Genomic DNA, 20030 nt, shown 5'->3' with positions numbered 1-20030 from the left:
ATCTGCCCAGCCTAGTACTCATTCAACTTCATGGCCGCAGGCGGAAACCTCTCCCCTGCGACTGGATATTTTTCCTGGAGGGCTGCAATCTGTGCAAGGTCATCATCAGCCAAGTCGACATCCCCCACGTTCTCAATAACCCTGGATTCAGATCTCGCACCCGCAACCGGGACAAAAAGCGGCATGCCAGGCTTTCTGCTCTGCGCTTTAACCCACGACAAAGCCAACTGAGCCGGAGTGCACCCCTTCGCAACCGCAATCTTCTCCAGCTCATCAACAAGCAGACGGTTCTTCGCAAGATTGTCGGGTTGGAATCGAGGAAAGATACAATGATGATCGTGCGCCGGCAAGTCATCAGGGCTCTTGATCGTGCCAGTCAACATCCCCGCTCCCAGCGGTGTGTGCGCTATGATGGGGATACCAAGCTCCGCGCATGTCTCTGCGACACCATTACGGAAAACATCCGTAGCCCATATGCTCACCTCCGCCTCCACCATATCAATCTTCGCAACGCTCGCCGCACGGCGAATAGTCTCGGCTTTCACCTCCGACAGTTGAATACCCCCAATCTTACCCTCCTCCTTCAACTCAGCTAGTGCCGTGATGCTCTCTTCAACTGGAACATTGGGATCAACTCTCGCACAGCCGAAAATGTCGATTTTCTTCTTGCCGTCCAGGATCTTCAGGGCGTTGTCCACAAAGTCGCGAAGTCCGGCGGGAGAGCAGTCCATAGCGAAGGTCTTCATGCTCGCAACGCCGGACTTGATGGAAAGGACTACCTTGTCTGCGTCTTCAGGATAAGCTGTGAAGTAGCGATTCATGAGGTGCAATGAGTTGTTTTCCGGTGTCCCGTAGAAGTCTGCTCCGTTCCATACGTTGACGCCGGCTGCCAGCGCTGTCTTGAGAACCTTGAATGCTTGTTCATCTGATGTCACATCGTCTGACAGGGTGAAACCTGCGATATGCTTTCATCAATATATATAAGCTTTTACAATGATAGCTCAAAAAGCAAAGAGGAGGGAACGCGGGGAAAACTCACGCATAAGCCCCAACCCATTCTGGGTGACTTCCCTTCCAGCGAGGAACGGCATCGCTAGTAACTAGTAATGAAAAATCAAGTTCGGCCAGATGTATTAACAAGTTGAATATAGTATTAAATGACGGTTGAAGACAAAGCAGGCTAACGGGTCACTGTATAGTATAGTTATAGTATCCAGAAAAGGGAAACCGCTCAGCCAAACTGCTCTCTTTGGTGCTATCGTAAACAACCAAACCCCTCATTATTGCAAGAATCACCACCCTTTATATACCCCCGATTTCTCAGCCATCAGATTATTCGACTTCCGGAGATAATCTACCTGTAAGTCCCTCCATCCCCGGCGTTTACGAGTAAAGTCCGGGAGTATGCCGTCATGACCAGTTGGTTACCCGATTAGGTTTGGTGGAATGGAGAGCCGTCCTTGAAGAGGGCCCGTCTGATTGATATGCAGATGCGGAGAGATTTTGGTCTAAATCGAATTATATAAATGATCTGGGTGCTTAATTATGGTGTCAATGATCTAGCGTTAATTGTGGACTGCAGTGGTGCTTGGATTGGTCCTAGGTTCGGGTTGTTGCCGTTCCTCGGATGTATATTATTTTGGCTCATCTACTTAAGTGCTCAAAATGTGCCAGACAACAATTATTAGGTCGCATTGCTTTTCTCCAGGATATGAAGTCATTACTACTAACTGCCAACTGAAAGAACTAGACCCACGCACATGTCCAATCGTGGTCAAGTCAGATGAAGGGTACTAGATCGTGAGAATCCGTAAAAGCGATACGAAAAAGCCAGAAACGTTTTGATTTAAACTATGAAGGTATATGCACATCACCTGCGTCTTCCGGCGCCGCCAACATTGTCACCCCGATCAGCAATGCTAACAACCTCTCCAATACCAGCTTCTTCCTGCTCATCCTCCAAAGCCATGACCTCTTCTCTGCTATCCCACCACTTCTCTTCCGCCATGTTGAATGCATCCTTCCGCAGCTCCTTGATGTTCTTCTCCGTGGCGATGCCCTTCTCTTTCAATGTCTCCAACAGGATACGCTGCCAGTCCTCGCCTGTGCGGCTAAAGTAGTCACGCAAACTTTCAAACGGACGAGGCAGAGGCCTACTGTCCTGCACAGATGGCTCTCCCTCCTGCTCCTCCACTTCCAGATTCTCCATCTCCTGGGTGACAGAAGGCACGGTTACTTCCGTGGGGGCGGGGGAACCAGTGTCCAGGGACATCGCGTCCTCCTCTTCCTCCTCGTCTTCGAGATCTTCCTCTTCATCGTCATCCATCTCCTCGTCGCTGTCTGCTTCGTTGAGAAGGTGCCAGTTAGCGGGCTCGTTGTAGAAGATCTCTTTGACGCCATCGAGCTTGACGAGATCAATCGAGTACATGTCGTTGAAAGTGAATTCCCGATCTCCCTTCTCGAAAGTACCGCCAAAGATGTACAAGGTATCATCCTGAACGGCCAGTTGCGCGTTGAATCGCTGGTGAGGCATCTCGAAGCGCACGATCGCAGGCTTCGCTGGCTCCTCGGGCTCTTCCTTCTTGGGTGCCTCCGGCTGCAGTTCATCGTCCTCCTCGCTTCGAATACCCTTCTTAGCCTCGAGAGCCTTCAGATTCTGCAGGAGTTCCTCCTCGTCAGCCTTGCTCCGGTCCTTAGACTTCATCTGGTTAGCGAGCTGCTTCTTGCCTGGCGCTCTGGGCCGGCGGAGCGTCAAGGGGAAGAAACGGTTCCGGTCGGTGTTCCAGGCGAACATGGTGTCGAAGAATTCACTGTCAATGCCTTCCTCGCTCAACTCAACGTCGTGCACACCACCGAACATGATGCCACGTCCCTTGTGGTATGCCATAGTGGCACCGGCACGGGGAGGGTTAGGAGAGTTGGCGGGCTTCTTCCGGCGCTCCCAGCGGACGGTGGGCGCAGCATTGGCAGGAGCTTCAGGACCCGGGGGAGTAACCCGGAGGAACCAGGTGTCCTGATGCACCATGGGCTTCATGGTCATGCGCTGAGGACCACCCTTGACGGGCTTGCCGTTGATTCCCGTGGCTGCTTTCACACGGGAATATCCACCATAGAGAACGGCACCGCTTTCGTGCGGCAGGAAGGAGAAAGAAGACCGGGGATCGGGCTTCTGGGATGCGGTTGGGAGCGTGGGGTTGAACCAAGTGTACTTGGAGCAGTCGTAGATCCACAGGTCTTGGAGATACTTGGTTTGTTGCGAGGTGTCCTGGAATCCACCAAAGAGGATAATGTAGTTCTGCTTTTGGGTTAGTTTCAATTTAGATTTCCTGGGCAGGGTAAAGTACAGACCTTGTAGTAAGTCATTCTGTGACCACTTCTGGCCGGGGGACCCTTGCCCTTGGAATCCAGACGGGTCCATTCCCTAGTCGAAGGATCAAGGTGCCAGAAGTCGTTGTAGTGATAGAACGTACCCTGCTTGGGCGAAGAAAACTCTCCTATTACGAACATCAGTACTCTGGAAAATCTCATAGGCGTTGATCTGAACCCTATACTTACCACCGAACAGGTAGACACCTCCCGTATTGCCACCACGGCACCAAGCATGTCCACTGCGAGGGAGCGGACTATTAGGACTGGTGACTTCTCTCCACTCCGCGCGGTCGATATTGTAGACGAAGAGGTTATTGAAGAAAGTGGCAAGATTTCCATCAAAGTACTCTCCACCAAAGACCAGCAGTTCATTGCGATTGGAAGGAGAAGCCAGAACAGTTGCAGATGACCGAGGTGTCGGCGGTCCTCCCACAACCTCAGTGACCTTCATGAACTTGGCTTGTTCCTCAGCATATTGCGCAAGGATGGCGTCCAAGTCGGCATCTTCGACATCACTGTCGGCATCCTTGTTCTTGCCCTTGCCCTTCTTCTCCTTCTGAGCAGCCTTCTTGTTCTGTTTTGCTGCTACACGCTCCTTGTGCTCGGCGGACTTCTTGTTCTTCTTGCCCATGGTGGACGAGCTTGAGAGATACGGGGGGTTGGACTTTTGGACTCTTTTGTGGTTTCTATGCGACTGAGGGGGAGGATGTGGAGCTTGGATGCTCTTTTCTTACCACCCTCTTATCGGTGGAGTTATGGAGTTGATATTCTATTTACTACAGATTCTCTCCATTCAGCGCGGGGTTTTTCTGGGCCCAGAAAAAAAATGTCGGCATGAAGCCCCTCTTATATTACCGTGTAAAACGGATACCATAGTCTATGAGTGACCAGGCACTTATGTAGAGATGGGAGTACAGGAGACCGAATAAGGCACATACACACAAAGCATATATGTAATGAGTGCTTACTGAACCAAATTATTGACTCCAGCATCGCCTATGCGTGGTATGCCCATATGCTATAGTGTTATGCGATGTTGATTTTTCCACGGTCTGGTATTGAAACATATTGTCAAAGAAGATCATTCAACATCATAAGTCACACTGACAACAGCCAATGCTGTATATTGTCCTCTAATACTATGCGACTACTGCAATATTGCAGCAATTTTGTCAAGCATCTCGTCGCATGCCATTGCCTGGACACCAACGATGCTACTCAGCTTCGAAGAGGGTAAGTAATACCGAGTATCATAATTGGGAGTGGCATGGATTATTTATATCCTCACCGCCCACGTGATGACGCGCCAGAACGCGTCCAGACCAGGCCGTGGATTCGCCGGACTGAAAGCAATTGAATAGACTAGTAGTTGCTCGGCAGCTAGTCTTAACGCCCTTTGTGATTGTTATGTTGCGACTCGTCAATGAAAATCATGCTCACAAGCATACGGCCTTATGACTAAAAACAATTTAGCAGCCCACCTCAAATGGCTGTTGCAGCAGGGCCCTGCGCTATACCCCTCCTTATCTCCGTCCGCGCACGAGTATCACAATAACACTGCCGACCGAAATCAACCTACTGCGCCGGTGCCACCAGCGGGGGCCTTAGCGCACCAGCCAGAGGATATCACCATCGCAATCGATGATATACAACCGGAAGTCAAATCAGCAGACACGGACCATGTGGACGAAAAAGCGGAGGTAGACTCGGATGAAGAAATGGCGCGATTGCTTCTTACTCCGGCCTCCGCACGCAAGCCGCGGATGCTGAGTCTATCCAAGGACGCTGGCGCACCCACTCCGAAACCTATCAAAAGTAGCCAGTCTGTCAAGTCGCCTTCGAAGGGAAGAGATAATGGTCTGGACAGGGTCATCAAAAGTACAGTGAAACAGCGCGCCTGTCGTTTTAAGGGATTTTCTAACAACTTACTCCAAATAGACAAGCAGAGTCCCCGGTCTCCATTGTGCAGCCCTAAGACGTCTTTCCTGACACCATTTGGATCGAAGCGGCCATTGAACGCAAAGTCACCACTCTTCGATTCCGATATTGATACGATTGACTTGACTGGCGACTTGAATCAGACCACGCTTTCGTCTGATACTTTCGATGGGTTCGAGGAACCGCAACGATTGTGGACCGAAGATGCTGCATCCCGGAGAGAGCCTCTGGAAAAGCGTGGAAAGAAGCGGAAGAGCGACGAATATGTGTCAGACCTTGTTTCGCCGCGAAAGAACGGCTTGAAATCGCGCTCGCCATTGCAGGTTGTTGAGCCTACGAAGACTCCCCGTTCTACCTCGACGCGTCTTCAGCCCGCAAAATCACCTCGCACGACCAGAAAGGACACTATATCCCGGGCTGATGATCCATCGGGCCTACCTTCACTTTCACAGAGTTCTCGCTTGGGTCATGTTATCGCTGACTCCGATGACGACGACGGAGATGAGAATCTGTTCGATGACTGGGTTCCTGATGGAGACGGCCCAACACTGAACTCCAATGAATCACTCTACCCGATCCTACCTAATCAAGATAGCTCAGATGAGCACGCAGCTCCTAGCCCTGCGAGAAAGAAGAGCCGTGCTTCCCCACGGGCGTCGGATGCTATGGATATCGTCCCCTCCAGTGTTCGTCCATCTAGGAAGGACACCCGCATCAGTCCTAGTCCAGCCACTCATGTGCCTTCTACTACCGATTCGCCCAGCTCTCAGCCTCAGAACGAAGATGTGAACAAGTTCTTGAGTCTTTCAGCAGACTCTCTTGAAGGAGCCATTGCAACCCTGAAGAGCACGCTTACGAAGAATTCTGAAATAGTGTATGAGCGAGCAATGAAGGGAGAACTTGCACCTGACTTGATCGCTGAAAACAAGACCCTTACGGATAGGATCGAAGCGATTGGTTTGCTCAAGCAGCAAAGGATTACCTATCAGGCATACGATACCAAGAGGAACATGCTCAAGAAGAGACTCATGCAGGTTATAACACAAGGCGGCGATCCGTCCGATATGCCAGAACTTGTGGAAAGTCGAGAAGCAACAACCCAGCTGCAAAGGGTTGAATTAGATATACAACAACTGCTAGCACGATCTAGGTTGCTGTCTATTCCATCACTGGATGTCCGCCCACTCCGTTACAAGCCAGACCATCCGACCCCTTTGTCGCGACCATCGTCTTTGTCAATCAGTGCAATGGATGATACAGTGATCTCGGGCACCTCCTCGCGATCGCATGCACGGTCAACAGTAGACTACAACCACTCTCGTTCCGAGATATCCACTCGGGTATCAGATCTGTCTTTCAAGAACACGAATGGGACCTCGAGCCTTAGGGCTTTCAACTACGATGACCCGACGACACTGGATGACGATGATGCTTTTACTCGAACTATGGGCTCCCCCACGCTACCTGCAGAAGAAGCGGATGAATTCGACCTAGATGACGAAGACATGCTGGAAGCTGCCGGGTTCCTGGATGAAGATCATGCATTCGCAACCGACAACCACGAGCTTCAGAACCGCAAGGTGTTTGCTGAAACTTCCGGAAATGTTTCGCGCACTCCCCTATCGCAACCAAAGTCCCAGGGCCATAACGCCCTCTGGAACCAGCATCCATGGTCCAAGGACGTCAGAAATGCGCTGAAAGATCGGTTTCATCTTCGTGGGTTCCGCCTCAATCAACTCGAGGCCATTGATGCGACGCTGAGCGGAAAAGACACATTCGTCCTGATGCCTACTGGAGGAGGCAAGTCTCTATGCTATCAACTACCCTCTGTTGTCACTTCAGGCTCCACAAGAGGAGTAACTATCGTGATATCCCCCTTGCTCAGTCTGATGCAGGATCAAGTCTCGCATCTGAACAAGTTGAATATCAAGGCTTACCTGTTAAACGGGGAGACTCCGAAGGAGCAACGGCAATGGATTCTCAGTACGCTATCAGGCTTCTCGGCGGAGGAAGATATCGAATTGTTATACATCACCCCGGAAATGGTCAACAAAAGCCAGGCGATCACGAAAAGCTTGGATAAGCTCAATCGCAGTCGGAAGCTTGCTCGCATCGTGATCGATGAGGCGCATTGTGTCAGTCAGTGGGGACATGATTTTCGCCCTGACTATAAAGAACTGGGAGAACTCAGGAATCAGTTACCCGGAGTACCAATGATGGCGCTAACTGCGACAGCCACCGAGAACGTCAAAGTGGATGTTATCCACAACCTAAAGATGGAAGGTTGTGAAGTGTTCTCTCAGAGTTTCAACAGGCCAAACTTGACGTACGAAGTACGGATCAAAAAGAAGGGAACGGAGGTTCTGGCCAGCATAGCCGATACTATAAAGACCTCCTACGCAAACAAATCCGGCATAGTCTATTGCTTGTCGCGCAAGACATGCGAAAAGGTCGCGAGCGGTCTCCGGGATGACTATCGCATCAAAGCAGAACACTACCACGCCGGCATGGATTCAGGAGAACGTGCGAAAATTCAACAGGCTTGGCAAGCTGGAAGGACTCACGTTATAGTGGCGACGATCGCGTTCGGAATGGGCATCGACAAACCTGATGTGCGTTTTGTGATCCATCACAGCATTCCCAAGAGTCTGGAGGGATATTATCAGGAGACAGGACGGGCTGGCCGAGATGGCAAGCGGTCTGGCTGCTACCTCTATTACTGCTACAAGGACACGAGTACTATATCCAGCATGATCGACAAGGGCGAGGGCAGCAAGCAACAGAAGAATCGGCAGCGGCAGATGCTCCACAACGTCGTACAATACTGTGAAAACAGAAGCGACTGTAGGCGAGTACAAATTCTTGCCTACTTCAACGAATATTTCCGCCGACAAGACTGCAATGCCTCATGTGATAATTGCAAGTCCGACTCTGTCTTCGAGCTCCATGACTTTTCACAGTACGCTGCCTCTGCAATCAAGGTTGTTCGGCACTTCCAAAGCATCGAAGACAAGGTTACTTTGTCGTACTGTGTGAATATCTTCCGGGGAAGTGTGAAGAGGTTCAGGTCTCCACAACACCGGCAGGCCCCTGGCTATGGCGACGGTTCGGACCTAGAGCTGGGTGAAGCAGAACGGTTGTTCCATAGACTTTTGGGCGAGGGAGCTCTTGTTGAAGAGAATCTTGTCAACGGTAGTAAATTCGCCATTCAGTATATCAAGGTGGGACGGCGTGCCGCTGACTTCGAGAGTGGGCGGTGCAAACTGAAGCTTGACGTGCGAGTCTCGCCGAATGGAAAGGCCAAGAAGTCCAATTCGGGATCACGAGCTGATGGCGGCAACAAAGAGTATCAACCGCAATCTACAAACGTCTCATCCCCTGTACAAGCGGCAAACCAACGCCGCCTATCTCGGTTCCGTTACCAAGGGGGTGCAGGCGACACCACGGATGATGACGCAGACAGTGATGGGTTCGAAAGAATCCGAATCGCCGGCAAGCCAGCACAAGAGAAGAGGCGTACTCCTGGGCCGCCAATTACCCAAGATCGCCGATTTGAGCAGTTGGACCCTCTACACAAAGCGGTTGCGGAGGATTTCATGGTCTATGCCAAGAACTATTGCCAGGATGTAAGTGAACGTTCATATCGTTGGTTCCATATAAGTCTCTAATAGCCAAACAGCTGGTCATGCAGAAAGGCCTCCGCAACCAACCGTTTACTGACAGCGTCCTGCGCGAGATGGTCATCGTCTTCCCCAAAGGTGAGAACCCTTTCATGATAAGTATGAGCAGAACTAACTCATGTTCAGACATGGCGGAACTTGCCACAATTCCTGGTATCGATCCGGATAAGGTGAACCGATACGGAGGCCAGATCCTGAAGCTCGTGCGCGACACGCAGCGCCGTTATGCAGAGTTGAAGAAAGAGCAAGATGACGCTGATGGGGTGGTTCCGGATCCCAACCATCACAACGTTATTAACCTTACCAGCACCGAGGACGAGTTCAGCGATGGCGGAATCTTTACTAATCATCCTTCTACATTTAATGTGGACGAGACTTTGTCTAGTCGTTACTTCTCTACCCAGCACACCGCTGACCTCGACTCTGATGAGGAGGATGACGGCCCTGGAAAGTCTAGTAGACCCCGGGCTCGGAAGCGCCAAACAACCAAACGCCCTCGCCGTCAAAATGCCGCCACTAGATCCAGGGCAAAATCGACGGGAGCCCGCAGAAAATCCGGTGATCGTGCTGACAACCGCTCCTCTGCCCCTCGGAAAGCGACCAAAGCGAAACCCTCAACTAGTCGAATAGGGATGATGCCCATCTAATGGCTATCCGCGTGCCGAACACTTCGGCTTTGTGATGAACTTTATGGTATATGCAGTGGCACTTACGGGCGTTGATTCCTTATTTTGATTCCTTAATGCATGTATAGGCGTTATGCTAATGGGGATATCAAATGCTGGCATGATGACTGTATTAGGCGCTTTGGCTTTTTTTTGACAGAATATATACAGCCTTCTTCCTTTTCATTATATCCTAATAAGCCATATATCATTCGAGAAATCATCGTGCCGTCATTCAATCGTCTAATGAGCGCCCAAAATCAATCAGCCTCAACCGTCGCGCATCACGAGGATGAAACTGGGCGACTTTAGCCCTGACCAAAAACCGCGAGGCGGCCGACTCTCGGGGCAGATCGATATAGGAGGATCCTGCCTCCAACAAAGCATCAAGTAGATTGCGCATTTCCAGAGCTGCAGCCTCTCTGCGATTAGCTGGTTGATTGTTCCCTTGCCCAGACTGGCGCGGGAGAATCTCGTCGATTCGGCGCTGTCCAGCATCCGGATTCGTTGCCTCTGGATTTTTAGGCTTCTTCGGTTTTCCATGACTCGTATAGCCTAGTTGCAAGGTCGCATCCGAGACCTGGGCGGCGTCACCCACCGTGGGGCCGCCGAGGGCTTCGGCAGCAAGCTTGGACGCGAGGGTTTCGTCCACAAAGTTATAGAGGGCGGTCTTCATCTCCTCTGTTGCTTGGTCAAGCTCTTTCCGCTTTTCTTCTTCTTGCTCCGCTAGTTCACGCGCTAGCTGGGAAGTGGTCTTCTTCTCCTTGGTCGTCTTCTCGCTGCTTATGGTTTGGATCCGCTTTCGCAGACCATCCCGGATGACTCGAGCGTCACGGAAATTCGCCTCCTCTGATTTCAAACGCTGACGGTTGGATGAAAGATTTTCTGCCGTCATGGAGACAGACACCTTGGTTTCTTTGACTAGACGCGATGTCTCTTCGAGTGCTAGCAAAGAAGGTAGGGGGGAGCCTGAGGCTGGGAACTCGGTCTCTGATTTCAGAAGCGAGTCGTAGGCTCTCTTGGCTCTTTGTACTTGGGCTACGCGCGACCAAGTATCTGTGCCTATTTTGGAGAGATCAAAGGAGTTGACCTCGCGCAGCTGGGCGATGTGTTAGGGAGTTGGGTTACATGTTTGGGATGTATACGGGGGAGAGTTCTCCAGGGGAGGGTACATACCCTACGCAGGTCATCTTCTTGGCGTTTGACTTGATCTTGTAGTTCTTTTAGAGTCTCGTCCAATTTTCTATTGTACGCCTGTAGAACTGCTGGACTGATTTCTTGGTTCTCGTAGAAGTCCTCGGCGCGTTGACGCTTCTCTGCGAAACGCTGGACTTTTTCGACGGTTTCCTGTGACACGTCCATTGAAAATGGGGTTAAATAGAATTATATGAAGGCGCCTCTAAATTTAGTCCTCGCCATGCATCCAGTTGTCTCACGAGCCAACTAAACGAGGGAAATTGTATAGACGAATGAGGGATTGGCAGGTGTTTTGCAGGCCGGGAACACGTGAGGGATGTTCCGAAAAGGGGATAGCGCGGGAAGAGCGAGGATGCGCGACTGAACCTCAACTCAACCTTAACGTCGGTTCTCCCTCTTCGTCCTTCACCGCGACAAGCTCGACTTCCTTCACCCATCCACTTCCCCTCTTATCCCCCTTTTGATCATCGCGCGTTTACTCGCCACCTCTATTTTTAACCTGTCGCTGTCGTCTCATCGACCTCTCGTCTCTCCCACGTCTGCTATTTCAGCGTACTTGGGGTGATCGTGTAGAAGACCCGCCCGTCCTCAACGTCTCTCGACCCACGTCGCGTCTTCCAAAGGCAAGAAAAAGGATAGTTTGGGCGTCGGATACTGCTAAGAAGGCCTCGTTTTACTTCTCGTTTTCTTTTTACTCCTCTCCCTTCACGCTTCCCTCCGCCTTCCAGCCCATTCGGACCCTGAGCACATCTTCGTCCACCGTCCAGCACCCAATCTCTCCTGCCCTCGTGCCCGACCCGATTGGTTTCATTTTTCCTTCTTCCCTCTACCTTGCACTGCTTCACTTTGAAGCTTCCTCGCTCCAAGTCCAACATCCAAGGCCTCGTGGCAACCCCAGACCTTTTCACACTTTCCTCGTCGGCTCTCCTTTCACAGCATCACTTCCCGCACTGTGCACGAGTTCACCAATCTTCCCACATCCTTCCAAGCACCAGAATTCCCTCTCCATCCGATCGCCAGCACCAGCAAGTTTTATTGGGAACTCCTGGTGTACATAGTCGATCAAATAAAGCTGCAGTGAAAAGAAAAGAAGAGCTGTTCTGAAAAGAAGTGAAATCTCACTTGGACACGTCCTGCGTAAGTGAAGCAAGCACAGAAATACACGCACAGTTTAGGCAAGCAAAGCATCATGTCTGCCTCTCCGTCTGCGTTGCAATCGACCAAGCGTCCCTTGGAGGACCCTTCCTCTCCCTCCGGTCCTAATGATCAGCCGGAAGCCAAGCGTCCTGCGTTGGACAAAGTAGTAAAGGGCGATGAGTCTGAGGCGTATGCCGATGTGAAGACGGATGCGCCGGCTGCGACTGCTGATGGCCAGGGCGACACCGTGGTCCCCGATGCTCCTAACTCCAAGGGCGCTCAGGAGACACAACCCATCCAGTCGACGGCCTCTCACGCCGAGTCGACCGGTGCCCAATCTGAGCAACACCGTCCCCAGGATGAGTCTAGCTGGATTCACATCCGGGCTGTAATCTCCAGCCAGGAGGCTGCCACCGTCATCGGTAAGGGTGGGGAGAACGTATCCCAGATCCGTCGTCTGTCCGGCGCCAAGTGCACCGTCAGCGACTACTCTCGTGGTGCCGTCGAGCGTATCTTGACCGTTAGCGGCCCCCAGGATGCTGCCGCGAAGGTGAGTTTGAACACGATACGGTTCGATTTCTTTTATTTTTGCTAACCCGGATGCTAGGCCTTCGGTCTTATCATTCGTACCCTGAACAACGAGCCCCTTGATGCCCCTTCTACTGCCCAATCCAAGACATACCCCTTGCGTTTGTTGATTCCCCATATTCTCATTGGCTCGATCATTGGCAAGGGTGGGAGCCGTATTCGAGAGATCCAGGACGCCTCTGGTGCACGTCTCAACGCTTCTGATGCCTGCCTTCCCCTGTCCACTGAACGGTCCCTTGTTATCCTCGGTGTTGCTGACGCAGTGCACATCGCTACTTATTACGTTGCCGTGACTCTCGTCGAGCAGCTGACAGAACGCTTCGGTGGCCCCGCCGCCTCGGCGTATGCCACACGCAGCGGCGGTCCGGCTGGCGCTGTACCCGGCGGCATGCAGGTTGTGCCGTACGTGCCTCAGCCCGCTGGTGGACAGTACGGCCATCCCGACACCTTCAAGCGTCACCACCCTCACCCCAACCGCGGCGCAGCTGGCGGATATGGCGTTCCCTACCTCCAGGGCCCCGCCGCGCAAACTCCTGTAGCCCAGCCCTCGATGCCCTACGGTGCTACTCCCCACACCCCGTATGCCGGCGCTGGTCCCCACCAGCCCGCGCCCTATGGTGCGCCTCAGGCGGCCGCCGCACAGGCTCGTGGTGGGCCGACGCCTGCCGCTCCCGTCGGCGGTGTCATGCCCGGCCAGCCACTGACTCAGCAGATCTACATCCCCAACGACATGGTTGGCGCCATCATCGGAAAGGGAGGAGCCAAGATCAACGAAATCCGGCACCTGAGTGGCAGTGTTATCAAGATCAACGAGCCCCAAGAGAACAGCAACGAGCGTCTGGTCACAATCACCGGTACCCAGGAGTGCAACCAGATGGCGCTCTACATGCTCTACTCGAGACTTGGTTAGTATCCCTCCATTTGCATCGCACCCCACATATGACAAGTGACCCATTCTAATGATCCCACAGAAAGCGAGAAGCATCGGATTTAGGCTAAGTGAATTCATTCTGTTTCTGTTCCCGCCGACGAATCGGTTTGCTTGCTGTCTTTTTTGCTTTGCGACAACTCCCAAAAGTCGTCGTCCGTTTTTCAACCCGGTGGCTCTGATGGTTTGGTTTGGGTTTTCGTTTTATATTCTTTCGTTTCTTTCGGGGGTCTGCGCGTTTTGCTTTTTATTTCTTTTGTGTGTACTGTATTTATTTGGAAAAGCGCTGTCCAACTAATAATACCTTTCCCATAACCCCGTCCCCAACCTCTACACTACAACATACACAACCCATACACCCTATATGATCCAACTAAATTCACTCCACCTTCTGAAATTTCACATGCCTCATAATCCCAAACCCTCCCTCCCCCTTCTCCACATCCCCTCCATCCCCCTTCAACATCCACTCCCTAATCGGCTTAATCCCCCTCCCAAACGCCTCCGTCCCCTTAATCTCCATATGCGCCTCCACGCTCTCCCACCCCGCCAACACCACCATCCCAAACGCCTCCCCGCTCGGACTATCCCCATGCTTCCGCGTCCCAGGCCGTTCCACCTGTCCCATAACCAACCCTCGAGGCCGTTTCCCTTCCTCGAGATTCTCCACGAGCTCGGTCCGGAACGCCACGAGGCTCTCATGCAGTTTCTTCGTCTCGTCCGCGGACATGGAGGTCGGGAACCAAGGCGTGAAGATCTCGGTTACGGGCGAAGCGGATAGATCGTGAGATTTGTGTGCGGGAGGGGGAGGGGAGAGGGTTGCGTAGAAGGTTGTTAATGGGGTGGATGGGGCTAGGTAGGGTGTTAGGGAGGGGACGAGTGTGGCTGCTGTTTGGGCGTCTTTCCAGTCTATTTTATCCATGTTAGTTGGGTTGGGGTATGTTGCTATATATGTAGGAATCTAATGTAGAGAGAGAGTATAGAGAGAAAAGTGCATTGTAGAATCTATTTGGGGGGGGATCAAAACGCACCAATCACCCAAACAACCACATTCTCGTCTTCGATTGAGCGGCCCCAAGAGGACCCTAGGTATCCGTTCTGGTGTTTGGTGTTTTTGAAGAGCTCTAGGAGCGAAGCGCCGGCTTCATTGTTGGTGGGGTCTTCGGGTTTGATGGCGGGGTTGAGGTGGAAGAAGATGAATTCGGTGACGCCGGACATTTTTCTCTTTTTCTTTCCTCGTTTGTTGAGACTTGGTACTACTGGTTTGATTTTGGTTTTTGTAAAGGGTAAGCTAGAAGGGGTGGAATGGAGCTGGTGATGCTGGAGAAGAGAGGATAGTAAGCAGTAGCCGGCAAGCTTGAGCTCGGGGAAAGAAAGGTTAAAACGATAAGAAACAAAGAAAGAGGAGATGGGGTTAACGTCACTGCCGCATGATGTCAGTGGTTGATTGATCTGGTGCCTTAGGCATGAATACGAACTATACAGTAATGTGTGCAAAGTATGCAGTGGCAGTGAACATCACTCATTAGTTTAAGGATGAATCGGATCTATGTACATAATAACGCTACCAACATCCAATGGCCGGACCCGCTGTTTTTTTCGTGGTTCAAGAACTCATAGTCAAGGGGAAACAGAATAGTAATAGAAAAGCAGCTAATCCTACAGATCATCCACTCCGCGCACCTTGGACTTCTTCTCTCCAATTGCCTTCTTCAGACTGCCCACAATATGCTGCCGGCGTTGCCGCTTCGTCTTCCACTGCGCACTCTCCTCCCGGGTCACGAGCTCTCCGACTCCTTCCACTTCACGAAGTCGACTAGCCCGCGCTGAGCCGTTGATGCTGGATCGGAAGCCTCGTGTAGCAGAGTCCGGTGTATGGTATGCGCTGTTGGGTCCGTCGGATCCGGGGGTGGTTGGGAATCGTCCCATGCCCTTTCGCGGGGTTGTGAAGGGTGAGCCTTCCCGGCTGGCTGCTGCCGGGGCCGAGGCGTCGATGCCTAGTTTCTTCAGCTGCATCTCCAGGACGTCAATGTCACTGCGCTTGCTTTCAGCCATGTTGGTCATCGTAGCAATTGTAGACGTGACAGCTTCCACGGTCGGCCGCCTCATGGCTTGCCGGGAGCCAGTGCCATCGGGACGAGGAGCATCGGCTATCTTGGCACGAAGGAGGGACACTGCCGACTCGAGATCCGCCAGCTTGGCCTGGATGTCAGTCGAGGCAGTGCGGAGGTCTTGCTGCAGGTTCGCCTGCTCTGCTGAAAGAGGCGCAGAGACGATAGCTGCTGCATCGGTGTGAGCATCCAGAGTCTTCCGGATGCTCGCGCACTGGCCCCGAAGCGTCAGAATATCCTTGCTCAGGAGCTCTTGGCAGGCCTTCAGCTTGTCCTCGACCCCTTGCACCCGCTGCTGTTCGAGAGAGCCGGCAAGCATGACAACAGCATCGTCCAGTTTCTCGATATCGCAGAGCAGTAGCTTCTCGTCAAGGATAGCAGCTGGGTGTTCCTTGTTCAATAGCTCGACCCAATCACCACTTTGCGATTGCTTCTGGTACAAAACAAACGAGGCCAGTGACCGAGCATTGATGCCCAGTGTGTCAACCATGGAGTTGATGTCCCGGTATAGTCGCTCGATCTGGCCAGGAATACCAGGCTTGCTGGTCTCTCCGGCATAATCCTGGTGAGGCAGGAAAGGATCCAGTGTCGGAACAGGCTCCAGAGGTCGGGCGAGATCTGCACGCAGCCTCTCGTCCTCATCATCGTCCGAAAGAGCCTGAGCTTCCTCTTCCATTTGCTTGGCCTTGAGGTCCACGGGAGACTTCTCCTTCTGAGCAACCTGCGGTTTCAGGAGATTCTCACGCTTGACGGCCTCGGTGAGGGAAGCCTTGCGTGCAGCAAGAGTGCTTCCTGGAGCCTGTGCAGCACTGGGCTTCTGGCCCCCGATCTTGAACCGGTTCTTCTGAAGACCACTCCGTACGGGACTGGGCGACCTTGGAGGCTCCCGAGTTTGGAATGTCGGGAACTTTCCAATCTCCCCAAACAAGGACCGCTGTGCCGGGGGCTGAGCGGGTGCAGGTTTAGCAGCTTGCGAGAACAAGCCACCCTTAGTCCCGAACTTGAAGGCACCGTCGGGAGTGGCCTCTGGACTCGCCTCTGCCGACTCTGGTTCGCTGATATCTCGGGAGACTTCTTCACCGCTATCTCCAAAATCAGACTCGTCGCCCTCCTCTTCTTCCTCTTCCGCTTCTTCCTCGCCTTCCTCACTCTCCTCTCTTCCAGACTCATCGGCATCGGATTCGTCAGGTACTGGACCAGGCTCTTCCTGCGTTGCTGGTGGCTTCCACGTAGCTGGATCCGGAGGCAACGGCGCCTCTTCAGCTTCAGCCTCGTCCACTTCTTCTTCGTCGTCTTCCTCTTCAGGAAGCTTCTTCGCGAAATCCGGGGGTAAAGGTGGCTCTCCTCCGACATCTGCCGCGGCAGGTTTCGCCTTGACAGTGAAGTCGGGAGGAAGAGGAGCGTCATCAACGGAACTCTTAGACACATTGGACGATGCCGAAGTATCGCCCGGCCCGTAAGAAGCCTTGCTGGTGGGGTCAGGGGGGAGAGGGGTTTGGATACTGGAGGCAAGGGGAGTACGATGGGCGTCTTCGGAAGGCGTCTTAGCTGAGGGTGGTGTAGCAGCTGTAGTCTTTTCAGAGGGGGTAGCCAGCGGGCTTGATGTGGGCTTAGCAGGTGAAGCATTGCCGAACAACGAGAATGGAGACTTGGTAGTAGCCTGGGGCTGGCCGAAAGGATTGGCCGGCTGCTGACCAAAAGGATTAGGAGGCTGCGGCTTGGAGCCGAAAAGGGAGGTCGGTGCAGCGGTCTCGGTCTTGGAGGGCGCTCCGAAAATAGATGGCGCAGGTCCCTTAGATTCAGGCTCTTTGGACTCAGGCTTCTGCGGAGGCGCAGGTTCGTCGTCCATATCATCCATTGACTCGGTTGGTGGACTAGTCTTGTTGCTGCTAGATACCATGTCGTCCATGGATTCGCCAAACGAGAATAGTCCTGAAGGCTTATCCGGCTTAGGCCCATCGTTGACCGCAGTACCGTCGCCCTTGAACGTAGATCCTAACACGAAGCCACTAGAGCTTTGTCCAAAAGCGCTCTTTGTCTCGCCCGAGGTTGGGGGAGGGAACGCAGTGTCAGTTTCGGTCTTAGCACCAAACGGCGACGGCACAGACGATTTCCCAAATGCGCTTTCTCCAGACATTTTAGCGAAGGGTGATTCGGTAGTGATTTTCGACGCCGCAAAGCCAGCAAACCCTCCTCCAGAAGAGTTTGCGAAAGAGCCAAATCCTCCTCCTGTACTAGTAGTCGAGGCTCCAAACAGACTCTTACCCGGCGTTGACGGTTGTCCAAAACCTGACCCGCCACCCAGTGCGCCGAAGCCGGACTTACCAAACTGGGGTGACGCAGTTCCCAAGGCACTAGGAGCGCCAAAGGAGGCCCCCGGCTGTGATGGGGTGCCGAAAGAAGGTGCGCCAAACGATGTCTTTCCGAAGGCCGGCTGCTGGTTGGCACCCAAAGTGGAAGTACTACCAAATGCCGGTGCAGCTGACGGTTTGCCAAAAGGGGATGCTCCTAGCGGAGATGGGCTACCGAAAGCTGATTGTCCGAACGCAGGCTGCGCAGGGGGCTGAGGTTGTACTGACTGTGCTGGCGGTGCCGGCTGCTGCTGTTGAGCCTCTGATGCCAGACCGTGGTAAGGGATTTTTTGACGGACTGATTCATTATAGACGAACCACCAAGAGGACAGGATACCCTCATTATTGAGGAGTAGCAGGTTCGGCAGCGGCGTGGAACTCTCAGCAATATCCTCGCCAGCAATCGGAGCCACAACATTCTCAGTGCTCGATAGGTCAAAGCCTAAGCCGATCACAGTGGTTTCTTCCGTAGAGTCTTTTAGCGGAAGGGAAGCTCTCTTGGTGTCATCGTTCACTTCGGTCGTGACAAAGAGCCCGGTAGTAGCCTTGGCGGCATCATCACTAGCCAGTGGTTGATCCGCCCTCGTGATCAAGCATACGTCGGTCGAAGCGGTGGAGGATACAACAATGACATCCTTCAAATGCGGTTTGTATTCTCGGAGACGCGCGAGGAACTGGTAGGCAGGGGCGCGCTTGAAGCCAAATGGCATACACAACTCCGGCAATTTCTGGATCAAGAAAGGCGCATTCTTCCTCCTGGTGATAATATAGTAAGGCGATGATGGTGTCTGGCCCATATCATCCTCCACAGCATTCGATGTGTAGACCATCAAGAAGACGTCATTCTCAAGCCAGGCGATAGAGGACACTGCACAGGTTAGAATTTGGGGAAACTTTAAAGACGCGAACGTGGTACGCACCGTGATGGTTATCCTCCAGATCGGGAGGACGCGGAATGATATCCTTCTGAGCACCATCTGGAGCCATTTGGAATCCAGTGCCATCCGCCAGCCCTGCCACAAGCTGCTTGCCCTTGTTACTCCAGCAAACTGTGCTGACGCCCGATTTCAACACCTGGCCATTGGGACCCGAGAGCATGTTTCCGGCTTTCAGATCGGCTATGAGGAGGTCGCCCCCGGTTGTGACAAGCGCAACAAGGGATGAGTGCGAGTCTTCAGACTGTGCGGGATTGGGGGCAAGGAAGCGAAATGTGGCACCATTAGTCGGGATAGACAATGCCGGTTGCGCATTCCCTTGCAAGAGACTTGCCGTCTCAAACACCGAAAGCTGCGTACCATTTTCTGTCACCAGTACTAGGGCGCTATCGCTCGAGGCAAAAGTGATATGCGTAGGCCGAGCGGGGAGAGGAATCGTTGCGCGCGGCTGGAAGGGCTTGGTCTTGACCTTCTCATCTCCTGTGGGTGCGGAAATAGCTGTTCTTATGTCGTTGGAGGAGGCGATATAAAGGGCGTCTGGTCCTGCACCGACAACAACGCCTTTTGTTGCTGCGACAGCCAAAAGGGAGCTCGTAGGGCTAGGAAGGGAATCTTCGGGCCAGGGAGTATTGAGTAATCGAATGTTGCTATCGCTGGACACGCCTTTGAACCCAACTTCCTACATTGTTTGGCCATAATGTCAGTTCAAAATCGGTTCAAACCCTTAATGCCATTGCGACATACATCTGCATAAACATCAGGAAGCTCGGGGCCCAATTCAGCGGCACCCCCAGCGGGGTTGGAGGCTCCAAAGCTGAAAGCCATTCTGAGTCTGTCGAAATCGGCCGAGATTGAACGAGGACGGTCGCCTAGAGATAACCGGGTCTTTGGAGCATGGGGAGAAGGTGGACTTTGCGGCGAAGATGAAAAGGAGCGACGCTGGAGTGCTTGAGGACTCCGATTGAAGAGCTTCCAGGTGCGCGCAAAAATCTTGACCACCTCCCCTCGAGGGAAGGAAGTGGGATAAGATAGACGGGGTTCACAACGACCCTAAGAAAAAGAGAAACAACAGCACAGTCAATGACTGCCGATAATGCAGGAGCAACGCAACAAGAATGGAGATGGAGTTCG

The 20030-nt window shown here is 52.8% G+C and overlaps 7 protein-coding genes across 7 annotated transcripts; 2 read left to right on the top strand and 5 right to left on the bottom strand.

Annotated features, from left to right (window-relative positions):
• Positions 1 to 11: 11 nt before the first annotated feature.
• On the bottom strand, positions 12 to 1091 carry BO85DRAFT_522066 (aldo/keto reductase family protein; the record flags this gene model as incomplete). Its single annotated transcript, XM_025665232.1, has 2 exons — positions 12 to 955; positions 1040 to 1091. 2 exons carry the CDS (start codon positions 1089 to 1091, stop codon positions 12 to 14), a joined length of 996 nt encoding a protein of 331 aa, XP_025513090.1.
• A 730-nt stretch (positions 1092 to 1821) lies between these two features.
• On the bottom strand, positions 1822 to 4160 carry BO85DRAFT_522065 (putative Kelch repeats protein). The gene is made up of 3 exons (XM_025665231.1): positions 3556 to 4160; positions 3349 to 3494; positions 1822 to 3295 (listed from the first exon to the last, which is right to left on the bottom strand). Exons 1-3 carry the CDS (start codon positions 3998 to 4000, stop codon positions 1871 to 1873), a joined length of 2016 nt encoding a protein of 671 aa, XP_025513089.1. The 5' UTR covers positions 4001 to 4160; the 3' UTR covers positions 1822 to 1870.
• Positions 4161 to 4759: 599 nt separating this feature from the next.
• BO85DRAFT_451518 (RecQ family helicase MusN) lies at positions 4760 to 9989 on the top strand. Its single transcript, XM_025660605.1, has 4 exons — positions 4760 to 5247; positions 5308 to 8933; positions 8987 to 9065; positions 9114 to 9989. The coding sequence occupies exons 1-4, from the start codon at positions 4824 to 4826 to the stop codon at positions 9632 to 9634; spliced, it is 4650 nt and encodes a 1549-aa protein (XP_025513088.1). The 5' UTR covers positions 4760 to 4823; the 3' UTR covers positions 9635 to 9989.
• On the bottom strand, positions 9700 to 11096 carry BO85DRAFT_425648 (uncharacterized protein). The gene is made up of 2 exons (XM_025658085.1): positions 10829 to 11096; positions 9700 to 10751 (listed from the first exon to the last, which is right to left on the bottom strand). The coding sequence occupies exons 1-2, from the start codon at positions 11012 to 11014 to the stop codon at positions 9888 to 9890; spliced, it is 1050 nt and encodes a 349-aa protein (XP_025513087.1). The 5' UTR covers positions 11015 to 11096; the 3' UTR covers positions 9700 to 9887.
• A 776-nt stretch (positions 11097 to 11872) lies between these two features.
• BO85DRAFT_80795 (telomere maintenance protein PBP2) lies at positions 11873 to 13732 on the top strand. Its single transcript, XM_025665689.1, has 3 exons — positions 11873 to 12536; positions 12594 to 13479; positions 13546 to 13732. Exons 1-3 carry the CDS (start codon positions 12039 to 12041, stop codon positions 13566 to 13568), a joined length of 1407 nt encoding a protein of 468 aa, XP_025513086.1. The 5' UTR covers positions 11873 to 12038; the 3' UTR covers positions 13569 to 13732.
• BO85DRAFT_522061 (uncharacterized protein) lies at positions 13727 to 14868 on the bottom strand. The gene is made up of 2 exons (XM_025665230.1): positions 14534 to 14868; positions 13727 to 14411 (listed from the first exon to the last, which is right to left on the bottom strand). Exons 1-2 carry the CDS (start codon positions 14718 to 14720, stop codon positions 13882 to 13884), a joined length of 717 nt encoding a protein of 238 aa, XP_025513085.1. The 5' UTR covers positions 14721 to 14868; the 3' UTR covers positions 13727 to 13881.
• A 141-nt stretch (positions 14869 to 15009) lies between these two features.
• On the bottom strand, positions 15010 to 19996 carry BO85DRAFT_522060 (FG-nucleoporin NUP159). Its single transcript, XM_025665229.1, has 3 exons — positions 19644 to 19996; positions 18885 to 19578; positions 15010 to 18832 (listed from the first exon to the last, which is right to left on the bottom strand). The coding sequence occupies exons 1-3, from the start codon at positions 19722 to 19724 to the stop codon at positions 15162 to 15164; spliced, it is 4446 nt and encodes a 1481-aa protein (XP_025513084.1). The 5' UTR covers positions 19725 to 19996; the 3' UTR covers positions 15010 to 15161.
• Between the last annotated feature and the right edge of the window lie 34 nt (positions 19997 to 20030).

Source organism: Aspergillus piperis (assembly GCF_003184755.1).
Source record: "Aspergillus piperis CBS 112811 unplaced genomic scaffold BO85scaffold_16, whole genome shotgun sequence".
Lineage (NCBI taxonomy): Eukaryota > Fungi > Ascomycota > Eurotiomycetes > Eurotiales > Aspergillaceae > Aspergillus > Aspergillus piperis.
Note: the sequence above shows the minus strand (reverse complement) of the source record. Positions and strands in the feature narration are given on the sequence as shown.

Bases quoted from the DNA above. Each gene is read 5' to 3' on its own strand.
- BO85DRAFT_522061 (XM_025665230.1), bottom strand. From the start codon at position 14,720: ATGTCCGGCGTCACCGAATTCATCTTCTTCCACCTCAACCCCGCCATC. The intron at 14,412-14,533 runs GTGCGTTTTGAT...TGGATAAAATAG, and splicing joins TGTGGTTGTTTGGGTGATTG to ACTGGAAAGACGCCCAAACA.
- BO85DRAFT_522060 (XM_025665229.1), bottom strand. From the start codon at position 19,724: ATGGCTTTCAGCTTTGGAGCCTCCAACCCCGCTGGGGGTGCCGCTGAA. The intron at 19,579-19,643 runs GTATGTCGCAAT...CAAACAATGTAG, and splicing joins TTCCTGATGTTTATGCAGAT to GAAGTTGGGTTCAAAGGCGT. The intron at 18,833-18,884 runs GTGCGTACCACG...TAACCTGTGCAG, and splicing joins TCTGGAGGATAACCATCACG to TGTCCTCTATCGCCTGGCTT.
- BO85DRAFT_451518 (XM_025660605.1), top strand. From the start codon at position 4,824: ATGACTAAAAACAATTTAGCAGCCCACCTCAAATGGCTGTTGCAGCAG. The intron at 8,934-8,986 runs GTAAGTGAACGT...ATAGCCAAACAG, and splicing joins CCAAGAACTATTGCCAGGAT to CTGGTCATGCAGAAAGGCCT. The intron at 9,066-9,113 runs GTGAGAACCCTT...ACTCATGTTCAG, and splicing joins GGTCATCGTCTTCCCCAAAG to ACATGGCGGAACTTGCCACA.
- BO85DRAFT_522065 (XM_025665231.1), bottom strand. From the start codon at position 4,000: ATGGGCAAGAAGAACAAGAAGTCCGCCGAGCACAAGGAGCGTGTAGCA. The intron at 3,495-3,555 runs GTAAGTATAGGG...TGTTCGTAATAG, and splicing joins AGGTGTCTACCTGTTCGGTG to GAGAGTTTTCTTCGCCCAAG. The intron at 3,296-3,348 runs GTCTGTACTTTA...ACCCAAAAGCAG, and splicing joins ACAGAATGACTTACTACAAG to AACTACATTATCCTCTTTGG.
- BO85DRAFT_425648 (XM_025658085.1), bottom strand. From the start codon at position 11,014: ATGGACGTGTCACAGGAAACCGTCGAAAAAGTCCAGCGTTTCGCAGAG. The intron at 10,752-10,828 runs GTATGTACCCTC...CACATCGCCCAG, and splicing joins AAGAAGATGACCTGCGTAGG to CTGCGCGAGGTCAACTCCTT.
- BO85DRAFT_80795 (XM_025665689.1), top strand. From the start codon at position 12,039: ATGTCTGCCTCTCCGTCTGCGTTGCAATCGACCAAGCGTCCCTTGGAG. The intron at 12,537-12,593 runs GTGAGTTTGAAC...CCCGGATGCTAG, and splicing joins CCCAGGATGCTGCCGCGAAG to GCCTTCGGTCTTATCATTCG. The intron at 13,480-13,545 runs GTTAGTATCCCT...ATGATCCCACAG, and splicing joins CATGCTCTACTCGAGACTTG to AAAGCGAGAAGCATCGGATT.